At 43.4% G+C, this 11,697-nt stretch overlaps 1 protein-coding gene across 2 annotated transcripts in view; it reads left to right on the forward strand.

Moving 5' to 3' along the window:
• The window catches only part of RSPRY1 (ring finger and SPRY domain containing 1), a 30,224-nt gene extending 21,405 nt beyond the window's left edge, over positions 1-8,819 (forward strand). For both annotated transcript variants that reach the window (XM_006752863.2, XM_006752864.2), the window contains exons 9-15: positions 150-265; positions 1,190-1,333; positions 1,617-1,728; positions 3,932-4,034; positions 4,616-4,768; positions 5,650-5,754; positions 7,301-8,819. In XM_006752863.2, the coding sequence (XP_006752926.1) occupies positions 150-265; positions 1,190-1,333; positions 1,617-1,728; positions 3,932-4,034; positions 4,616-4,768; positions 5,650-5,754; positions 7,301-7,397 (830 nt within the window). In that variant the 3' untranslated portion in view covers positions 7,398-8,819. The remainder of the gene's footprint in view (positions 1-149; positions 266-1,189; positions 1,334-1,616; positions 1,729-3,931; positions 4,035-4,615; positions 4,769-5,649; positions 5,755-7,300) is intronic.
• Positions 8,820-11,697: the final 2,878 nt, after the last annotated feature.

An 11,697-nucleotide genomic window follows, 5' to 3' on the forward strand; every position in this document is an offset into this window, starting at 1 on the left:
GTGTAACCACAAAGCCAAGGTTGTGCGTCCCCCACCAGCCCTGCCACCCATGAGCACCTCCGCTTCTGAACAGGAATGGCACTGAGCCATAACTCTGGTTTCTTCCCACAACAGTCGGGCTGGGAAACATCACATTTTCTCTTTTGCAGTTCTGAAAGAAGGTAGGCAGCTGACCTATGAGAAAGTGGACTTGAGTAGCATCAGGGCCATGCTGAATAGCAATGATGTCAGCGAGTACCTGAAGATCTCGCCTCATGGCCTGGAGGTAAAGCTGCTGCACATGGACTCTTGCGGGGTGGGGTATCTTATTCTCATTTTCATGCCCTGGTTCTGAACAAAAGCAATTTCCTGCAGAGGAGACAGAAATTCATTTCAGAGAACGGTTAGAGGTCCAAGTGGCAGGAGAGAGGGTGTTGGGGTATCATTTACCCTTTATATTCCACATAGTGCTGTACGTACAGGAAGCACTATGTTTATTGACGATTTGGTTTAAATATGTCCATCTTTCATCTCTGCCATGTTATCCAGCTAAAGGTACAAAGACTAGTGTTTCTAAAAGAGGCCCTTCCTTTTTTTAACCCCTGCAGAGCCAGTTGGATTGGGGCTAGTGCTTCTTCTGTCCCTCTGTGTTGGAAAGGCTCTGGCCTGTGGTGAAGGCTGATGAGAAAGCTGCTTATGATGAGGCAGGCGCCGTAGGCACCAGGCATGTCCAGATTGAAGAGCTGTTTGGGGAACGGCTGCAGACAGCTCTTTGATCGTCCGTATTGCCGAATGCTTGATGTAGTTTTCTGCTTCCAATTATTTTTAGGTACCGCATCTTATACCCTTCAGTACCCTTCTCTCCCTCCATCATATTAAGTACAGGTTAAGGCAATGTTTATGCATTTGTAAGAGATTCTACTGTGAGAGCGAAGCTTTGTAGGCATTTAAAAATGAAGCCAGGAGCCTTCCCTACCTCTTACCGCAGCCATCTTGGAGATCTTCCCATCCTGCTAGAATCCCTGGAAATGAAATTGCGATATGGTGTGTGCTCCAATCGGCTTCGCACTTTTTGTCACCGAGGTGCACAGAGAAGGAAGCAGTGGTCCACCAGGAGCGTTCAGAAGGAAAACACGCAGCCTTCCAAGCTGCCGGTGTCTGGTGGGCTTCAGGCATTGAGGGGGCCTCTCTTGCTCTTTGGTTTTGCCAGGCTCGCTGTGATGCCTCCTCTTTTGAAAGCGTGCGTTGCACCTTTTGTGTGGATGCTGGGGTGTGGTACTACGAAGTAACCGTGATCACTTCCGGTGTCATGCAGATCGGCTGGGCCACACGCGACAGCAAATTTCTCAATCATGTGAGTACCCGGAGGACTGCATGGGTGCGGCGGCAGTTTTTAGCTGAGTGGGTAGAGACACTTATTTTTCAGAGAGGTTTGCACATGCCCGCGTTGTGGGGTCGATACCCAGTAGGGGGCGTGCAGGAGGCAGCCCATCAGTGGTTCTCTCTCTTTTGTTTCTATCTTTCCCTCTCCCTTCCTCTCTGAAATCAATAAAAATATGTTTTGAAAAAAAACAGCAACACTCTTTTCCCGAAACATAGCAGGCCTTGCTAATCTCCTGGGCCCTGTCTCCCTCCAGGAAGGCTACGGCATTGGGGACGATGAGTACTCCTGTGCTTACGATGGCTGCCGGCAGCTGATTTGGTACAATGCCAGAAGTAAGCCGCACCTGCACCCGTGCTGGAAAGAAGGTATTCATTCCTCTCCATCATGAAATTATCAGTTAGGTCAAGACGTTGCTTATTATGAAGCATCTATTATGTTAGGCCTTAAAATGTTCTTATAGAAGAATATTCAGTGTGAAGAGGGTTAGTTCGCCTTCATATCCCCTGCCATGGATGGGAAAGGTATTCACCTGCTAAATTCACCTCTGGTGGAGCCCTTCCTTCAGCAAAAACATCTCAGAATATAAAAGTCTTAATTTAGTGGGAAGTGATCATCTTATGATTAATATGAATTCTAGTTTCCTCTCTGGGTATATGTTTTAAATCAAAGTAGCTATGGAGATACCGAAGATACTGAAAGTGTAATGAGGATATTTTACATTTAAATGCGGATATTTTGAGAGACCAGATGGCTGAGGAATAGGCACTGTTCAGTGGACACATGCTGGCACCTCTGGCGCAGCCTCTAAGGGCAGCTTGAGCACTTTTGGCCTCAAACACGTCTGCTCAGCCTCCCTTCTCCAGACGGCAGCCTCAGACTGCTGCAGGGGACACAGGCTTCCAGAAACTCAGTCATGGCTCTAGGACAGCCGTGGGCAAACTACGGCCCGCGGGCCGGATCCGGCCCCTTTGAAATGAATAAAACTAAAAAAAAAAAAAAAAGACCGTACCCTTTTATGTAATGATGTTTACTTTGAATTTATATTAGTTCACACAAACACTCCATCCATGCTTTTGTTCCGGCCCTCAGGTCCAGTTTAAGAACCCATTGTGGCCCTTGAGTCAAAAAGTTTGCCCACCCTTGCTCTAGGATGTTTGAAGGAATGTATCTTAGCAACAGTATGATCTTTCTCACCCCATTCAATTTTTGTTCCATCGGCTCTGCAGTATCTAAGACCCTGGACCCATGAAAACATATATTAGTTAAAGATTCAAGCAGGAAGTCAGAGCCACACAGTTGGTTTGTTTAACACTTAGATGGAAGGATCTAAGGTTATTGAGTCTTTTCACCCCTCGTAAATACAATGAAAAGAGGCTTTCCCTGCCACAGCACCATTGCACTGGAGGTCGATATTCCCCGAGGACCTCCTGATGCTGTGCCTCGACCACCACCACCACCACCACCACCCCCTCCACACACACACACACATTGGTTCTGAAGACATAGCATCAAATGGTAGGGGATGGAGCCTCTGCATCTGTAAAGATTTTATCCCCAGCATTGGACTAGATAGGGGATATACCCCAGCTCCTTCTGCAAGCCCCCCCCCTCTCAGTTTCCTGCCCCAGTCTGCATTATCAATGTAAACTGAATTTTCAGGCATGCTAAGAGAGCAGGAAATTGTCCCCTGCCGTGCAGGGTCGGGGGTCAGTTAATTAAAGTGATAGTGTAGGAAAGAAAAAAAACCTTAAAAGTCAAATATAAGCCTTCATTTGAATGGCTTGCAGGTTCTTAAAGAAGGAATATAACACTTCATGTAACAGAGCATAAGATAGAGGCACTGTCTACAAAAACTGTGTAATTTGTTTTTTTAAAAATAATTTTACAAAGGATTACTTAAATAATGTGTTTATTATAAAATTTTGGAAAATAGAGGAGGGAAGCAAAATGAAACTAAAATCCCTTGTAATTCCACCATCCAGAGATTTTTTTTTAAAAAACACTTAAAATTTGATGTAAATATGTTACATAATTATACGATGTTAATACCTCAAGGTTGGATAATTACATTTTAACCTTTTTAAATTACTATTATAAAAAAAATATGAACCATTCTGGATATTCTCAGGATAAATGCTTAAAGTGGAACTTCTGGTAAGGGGGATAAAGAATTTCATTTTGTAAATGTTTTGCTCTATATTACCAGATTACCCCTCACTAGCAATGAGTGCCTATTTTTCTTATCATCGTTGTATAATTTCATGTGTTCACCTTTAAGAATTTAAAAAGCAAAAACTTGTCCAGCTGGTGTGGCTCATGGTGAGCGTTGACCTATGAACTAGGAGGTCATGGTTCAATTCCTAGTCAGGGCACATGCCCAGGTTGCGGGCTTGATCCCCAATGTGGGGTGTGCAGGAGGCAGCCAATCAGTCATTCTCATCATTGATGTTTCTCTCTCTCTCTCCCTCTCCCTTCCTCTCTGAAATATATATATAAAACCCTGAGACACTTAGCAGAATCCCAGTGGTATACACCCTCATCCTAACATTGCTTTGCTTTATCCTGCAGGAGATACGGTAGGATTTCTGTTAGACTTGAATGAAAAGCAAATGATCTTCTTTTTAAATGGCAACCAGCTGCCTCCTGAGAAGCAAGTCTTTTCGTCTACTGTGTAAGTAGCTTTTTCCATTCAAAACCTTGAGGACATGCACAGAATGCACTTTTTAAAAAAAAGTTAAGAGTTATTCTGAGAAAGCTCACTTTTTAAATTTTATTTATTTTCTTTAATATATTTTTATTGATTTCAGAGAGGAAGGGAGAGGGAGCGAGAGATAGAAACATCAGTGATGAGAATCAGTGACCCACTGCCTCCTGCATACCCCCCACTGAGGATCAAGCTTATAATCTGAGCATGTGTCCTAACTTGGAATCTAACCTTGACCTCCTGCTTCATAGGTCAATGCTCAACCACTGAGCAGACAGCCGGGCCGGAATGCACTTTCTCCAGAAAAAAAACTTTGTCCATTTATATAGTCAGGTGTGATGAGACACCATTTTATTTCAAGTAATTGGGGTTCCATCTGATCATACCTAAAGTTACCTCAAAGTTTGACATAGGAAGATAAGGGCAGGAGATCCTGTCCCCCTTTCCGCTAGGATGTGACTCATTCCGACTTCGGAAAACCACTTCACATGTGAGCGTTGCCTTGTTTTTATGAGTTTTCTTGACCTCTTGCTTATTTTTTTCTGTAGATCTGGATTTTTTGCTGCAGCTAGTTTCATGTCGTATCAACAGTGTGAGTTCAATTTTGGAGCAAAACCATTTAAATATCCACCATCTATGAAATTTAGCACTTTTAATGACTACGCCTTCCTAAGAGCTGAAGAGAAAATCATTTTGCCAAGGTAAGGAGTCTGCAGACCAGCTCCAGACTTCCTCGTGTATCTCATGAGAAATTACAATCGTTTCTCAGAGGCTTTTTTCAGCTTCATACAAATAATTTTGAAAACCTGAGTAAAATAGCGACTTCCTAGGAAATAGAAATTACCAAAACACATCCCAGAAAAGATAGAAACAAAACAGTTATTACAAAATTAATTGAAAGAAATCGAGAGCTATGGTCCCAGAGAGCACCAGACCCAGGGGGTTTCGCCGGAGAACTCCACCAAATATTTGGGCAACAGATCACTTCTCTGCTATTTAAAATATTGCAGAACCCAGAAGGAAAGAGCACTTCCAAGTAATTGTTCTGAGCTGATTAATATTAGTTATAAAAATCAGACAATATAACACATTGCACATATACCAAAAACACCTGCGAGGGTGGGTGGGGGGGAGGGGTTCTGGGTTGGTAGGTACATAGGTAAGGATGGTTACCATTTAACATTTACAGTGACTAGAGGTTGTATGTGGGCAACAAGCTAACTCTGAGGAGTTGCAGGTGCTCCACCCAGGAGTAAGAAAAGAAGATTAACATTTCAGTTTCTGGTATCTCAGATGCCTAAGAACATGTAACTAATTAAGGTACAGGTTAACCTGAGGAATCAATAGGCCTGGGATGTGACTACCTACGGTGACCTGCCCAGTGAGGAGTTTATGATCAGCCCATCCTGTGTGGATACTGTCAGTCACTACTTGTCAGGCCTGCCCTGTGCTCCCGAGCAGGTCATGTCTGCTGTGTAGCCCCTCTTTCATTCTTAGCACACACACAGCATTTTCAAAGCATTTCCCGGGCCTCCCTGCTCACGGGCCCACTTCTCTCTGACATGCTATGTTTTCCACTCAGGCACAGGCGTCTTGCTCTGTTGAAGCAAGTCAGTATCCGGGAAAACTGCTGCTCCCTGTGTTGTGATGAGGTAGCAGACACACAGTTGAAGCCATGTGGACACAGGTAAGAGGGCTTATGTGAATAGTTCCTGTTTTGTACGTTATATTAGGCAGTTTCGTCGTGTCCTTGAGTTGCTTTTAGAGTGTCCAGTTTCATAGCTGTTCATCAAGCTCACTGTGCGAAAGTGGGCTAAATGAGGAACTCAATCGGGCAAGAAGTGCATGGCTGTCTCCGAGAACGTACCTGAAGTAAAAACAGCTGCTTGATGCCGAAGGCCTTTGTTTCCTCAGTGCTATATTTTCAATAGTGTGCACATCACAAAATGTGAAACGTTTAATGCTATTTATGATCTTCGCGGGCAGTCCCTCTTACTTGTAGGGCTTCCTCATATATTTATTATTTATACTCTTAACCATTGAGCAGGCAGCGCCTCCCTGCCATCTAACCACACATCAGTTGTCTGAGATGAACTCAAAGGGCAGCCTAGACCCTAAAGAACAGAGTGGCTAAACATCAGCCAGACCAGCAAGTAGGACAGTCCCCAAGAAGGACCTCCCAGCCCGGGTTGGAAAGGGGTTGGCAGTGTGCGGCCCAGGCATGCATGCTGACTGTATGTGAGCAGCTCCCTGTAATTCAGCACAGCCCGTGCCCTACTTTGCTCTTGTGTTTGACGTAGCCTTAGCCACCAGGCCTCCCAGGGTCCAGAGCCTGGAGTGACGGACCCGTTTGTCACCCCCAAGTGTGCCTCAGCCTGGGCCCTGACTCTGCTGTCTTTTGAGAGGTGTTGTTATCTAACGGCTGTTAAGAAAAGTGCATTCAGTGTACCTCATTTCACCCTTATCTGTACCAGTCTCTCTCCTGAAAGAAAGATTCAGTGGCTCCAGCTACGGTTGCTCCTTGATATCACCTCCGCAGCCAAGAATTCCTCACTTTGAGCCCCTTTGGAGGTTTTAGTTATCCGGGCCTCACAGGCAGATGCAGAGTTTAAAGGTTGGGTAGCTTGATACCCTTTTTGATCTTTGTAAGTATGTTAAGATCCCAAACGAACAGGGGGATCTGGTCTTCATATATAGAGAGAGAGGGAGAGAGAGAGATTGATTTCAGAGAGGAAGGGAGAGGGAAAGATAGAAACATCAATGATGAGAGAGAGTCATTGATCGGCTGCCTTCTGCATGCCCCCCAATGGGGATAGAGCCTGCGCAACCTGGGCATGTGCCCCAACTGGGAATGAAACCGTGACCTCTTGGTTTATAGGTCGATGCTCAACCACTGAGCCACACCAGTCGGACCAGGATCTGGTCTTATTCATCTCTGTACTCTCAGGCCCTCTCAGTGGGTTTTGCACATAATAAGGGCTCATGAATGAGGCTGAATCTAAAAACTTAGAACCAGCTATCTTAAGTATGAGCACAGCTTCCTTAGTAGACAAATCCAAAACAGGATCGAGGAGGAAATGAGAGGGAGACTTGTTATTTATTTATATATGTACTTCATTTTATTAGCCATGAATTTTACTCTTTCAATTAATAAGCTTGTTAACATTTCGATCACATCGGTCAGTCTGGCCTCTTGATGCGTTAACCTAACTGGCGTTTGTCTTTCTCCGCAGTGACCTGTGCATGAATTGTGCCTTGCAACTGGAGACCTGCCCATTGTGTCGGAAAGAAATAGCGTCTAGAGTCAGACAGATCTCTCATATTTCATGACACACGGGAAGAGACACACGGACTTATTTCTACTCAATTCCAGCCAGTGTGGAAAAGAACAAGAAAAAACCCATCTCTAATCAGTTGTACGCACATTGAAACTTATAGCCATGGCCAGATTTTATGCTAAAAATGGTAGTTTGTCAAAGACAAAATTCTCTTAGAATCTAACCCAACTTGCCAGCCCTGAGAAATTCCTTTCAAGGCCAAGGAAAGCTGAGTGCTAACAAGTGAGGCCTGTGGTACTTCCCTGAAGCGATAGGGGGCAGCACCCTCACGAGTGCTGGGGCCACACCGGATTTCTCCATGTTGGGTTCGTTTGATTGTCTAACACGGGATGTTTTGTCTCACATTCTGAAGTTTTATTTGGACAGAAGGTCATTATGGAGAAGTAAACAGCAGCACTTCTGGGTTGAGTGTAACTTCCCGTTGGTCAGAGATAGCGGTGTGTAGAGTGTGGCTATTGCGCTGTAAAACTTGAATCTATAAAACTAGAACCACACAGGTCAATACTACGAGCAATTTGGAGAGCCTGAAAGGTGGTGCACAGACTGTAGAAAACTCCCAAACTTTTGATATTTCCGTGATTCCAAAGAACATGCTAGTTTTTTTTTAAATGCAGAAAATCGGTGGTATTTTCACATTCATGGTGTTTCTATCCAACTTCAGTACCCACATTTCGTGAGGAAAACATGTTTTAACAATGCAGGATGAATTCTTGAATTAATTGCAATGTTTGGAGAAAATTTGGTATTTAAGGTATTTTTAAGGTACCATCAAATCAGGTTTTGAGTTAAAAAAATTGTTTTTAATCAGTATTGTTTTTGAAAGTAACATACTTTGAAACGCTTGAACTAACAGTCTCAGAAACTCTTAGAAGACAGTCTGAGAGCACGTATTCCTGTTGTTTTGAATAAATAACATGTTTGAATGGTGAATTCAATCATGGATTGCTGACTGTATCTCCATCAAAGTGTTCCTCCCTCTCAGGGTCTCTGGTGAAGACCTTCAAGAGTTTGGTTTTTTTCTCCCAGAAAATTGGAAGGTAGAATAGTAAACCCATAGAATTTACTTTATAATGGTGTACCTCAGCAGCTGCCTTTCAATTTATGCCAAGTCCTTACTGAGTTTATACTTGAATAGTAAATATGTCTTCTGAGTTTTACAGTGTCTTAAACTCAATGCACATTTTTTCTTCCTTCCCTACCCTTTTTCGTTTGTAGTTCATTAAAATGTCCTCTTACAGTGCTGGTTTCCTTCCTGGCCGTACTTGTTGGGGTGCTGGATTTTTCCCATGTCGTTAGTCTTCCATAAATTCAAAAATATATATAAATATAAATATATATATATATATGTTCTTTAGCTTGTGGTGAATACAGTAATTTGCATTGAAGAAATAAAACATTTGTTGCCTTTTTTTAACTAAGATTTCACAACTTTCATTGGTCCCTGCTGCTAAAGTTCGAAGACAGCATACTCTCAGGTGTAAGGGCTACTTTCCAGAGTAGGAATCACGTGTTAGAATTAAGACGTGAGGTTAATCACTGCCCATCCAGCAAATCTTTATTCTGGGCACTTGTATACAAAACAGATCTGTTCCTGGAGCTTGCTTACATCTGGTAGTGGGAAGAAGACCACTGAGCAACACCAGCTGGGCTACTTTTCCAATTCTTCTAGACCCGTGGTCGGCAAACTGCGGCTCGCGATCCACATGCGGCTCTTTGGCCCCTTGAGTGTGGCTCTTCCTAAACCTTAGGAGTACCCTAACTAAGTTAATAACAATGTACCTATCTATCTAGTTTAAGTTTAAAAAATTTGGCTCTCAAAAGAAATTTTAATTGTTGTACTGTATATATTTGGCTCTGTGGACTAATGAGTTTGCCGACCACTGTTCTAGACCATAAAACAAGGATTTCAATATTAAATTATTCAGGATGGAAGCAAAGTTGTAATTTAGGAGTTGCTTCAAAGGGAAAGACATTTACTCCACATAGAAGAGAAAAAAATTGCCAAGCTATGTGGAAGAGGGTAAACAATGATCTATATTCTGTGTGGTCTGTAAGCATTTTAAGAGAAATGGAAAGCTAGGCTTTTGTTGATGGTATATGGTACCAGAGAGAACAATATATAATGTATATATTTTTTATTATACATTGTTTATTGTCCATACATTGTTTATTGTCCAGTCATTCATTAGATTGTTTTTTACCCTCGCCAGAGGATATGTTTTATTGATTTTAGAAAGAGAGACATCCATGCGAGAGAGAAGCATCAATGGGTTGCCTCCCGCATGGGCCTTGATCGTGTATTGAACCCTCAACCTTTTGGTGCACAGGACAATGCTACAACCAACTGAGTCACCTGGCCAGGCATGTAATTTATATTTTTTTTATTTCCCGGAAATACCCCCAGGATTCCAGCCAGCCAAAAAAAAAAAAAAAATGTTTCTAATGAATTGCCCCCTTTTTTGAATGATACTGCTAAAGCAAGGTAAAGTCATGATGCCATTAGCTGAACACCAGGAAACAGCGACTCAGTGACAGAAACAACTTCACTTGCAGAAAATGATATTTCATGAATTTCAACCATCTCGAATATGTATCCAAGAAAACAAACTATCCAACCAGGATCGCTCTTCTAAATAGTGTACATTTTTTTGCTACTGCAGTTATTAATACCCACAATCAAAGGATTTATTATGGAAAACATTTAATATATTCAAGTAAATGTATTTTTCATACCAGAAGGCCATCATTCAGGTTTTTCCCCCAGAAAAGTATCTTGTTCTGATCTCCAGTATTGTTTGACAACTTGGGGATTGGGGCCTTCCATAGGGCATGATGAGTAAGACAGGAGTGAGCCTCTCAGATTCCAGCCCCATACTGTCACTTCCCACAAGTATGCAAGTACTTCCAAGCCTGGGTTTCCTGATCTATAAAATCGAGATGGTAATTCCTCTTGGAGTATTTCTTTTATTTTTATTTATTATTAAATATATTTTTATTGATTTCAGAGAGGAAGGGAGCAGGAGAGAGAAGATAGAAACATCAGTGATGAGAATCATTGATTGGCTGCTTCCTGCATGTGTTTCTTTTAAATCACAGTTTCAAGTATTTCACTTTTTCTATGCACTTCTATTGGATTTACTGGGCTAACACTGGTTAACAAAATTATGCAGGTTTCAGGCACACAATTCCACAACACATCATCTGCACACTGAACTGTGTGTTCACCTTCCCAAGCCTCCTTTCCTCACCATTTATGCCCCCCCAAGCCCCCACCCCATACTCTCCTCCACCTCCCTCGTTTCAAATATTTCAAAAAGAGAGAATGTTTATAAACGTTGAGCACCAATACTTGGCACATGCCTGAGTAAGTGGGTACCTATGATTATTATCATATCCCCATTTGTTCTATTAGCCAGAGAAGGTGAAGTGGATTAAAGATGGTCACAAGTTCTTGGACATTCCTCCCGTCTATAAATGAACTTTGTGTCCTCTCCCTTAAATTGGTGGGCTCTGTGTCTGCTTGACCAATATACTTCAGGGGAAGTGGTACTGTGCCAGATTCCTCGTGCCAGGCCTTCACGTGACTGGCCGCTTCCACTTCCTGCCTCTTGAGGTATTTGCTCTTGGACCCAGCCAGCATGGTGTGAGAAATACCAAGGGAAGACCTACATAGAGAGGAATTGAGGTCGTTCCACCCCAATCCTTTCCCACCATCCACACGGAGCTCCAGCCAAGAGGCAGCACCAAGTTTGCAGCCATGGGAGTGAGCTTCTGGGAAGAGGCTCCTCTAGCCCCATTCCACCTGCCCCAGCTGAGGAGGAGTGGAGCAGAGACCAGCTGTCCCTACCAAGTCCTGAAAGTGCAGATTCCTGAGCAAAATAATTGCTTTAAGCCACTAAGAGTTTTGGGTGGTTTGTAACAGTGATAGATGACCAGAACGGATGAAATCATCGTTTCCTCCTCCACTCTGATCCCGTCCATGATTTAGCAGTAGAAAGGGTGGGCAGGCCTGGCCTGGGTAGCAGTGGTTGAGCTTCAACCTGCGACCCAGGAGCTCATGGTTGCGTGCTCTATCCCCAATAGGGGGCGCGCAGGAGGCAGCCGATCAGTGATGATTCTCTGTCATCATTGTTATCTCCCCCTCCTTCTCCCTTCCTCTCTGAAATCAATAAAAATATTGAGAGAGAGAGAGAACACTGGGTGCTGGGTCTCACAGCTTTGAGCTAGTGTGGGGGCCGCAGAGCCTCACGCTGGGCCTCCAGGAGCCAGGGCCTGTCCCTGACATGCACTGG

The sequence above is a fragment of the Myotis davidii genome, unplaced genomic scaffold (genome assembly GCF_000327345.1).
Source record: "Myotis davidii unplaced genomic scaffold, ASM32734v1 scaffold590, whole genome shotgun sequence".
NCBI classification, from domain to species: domain Eukaryota; kingdom Metazoa; phylum Chordata; class Mammalia; order Chiroptera; family Vespertilionidae; genus Myotis; species Myotis davidii.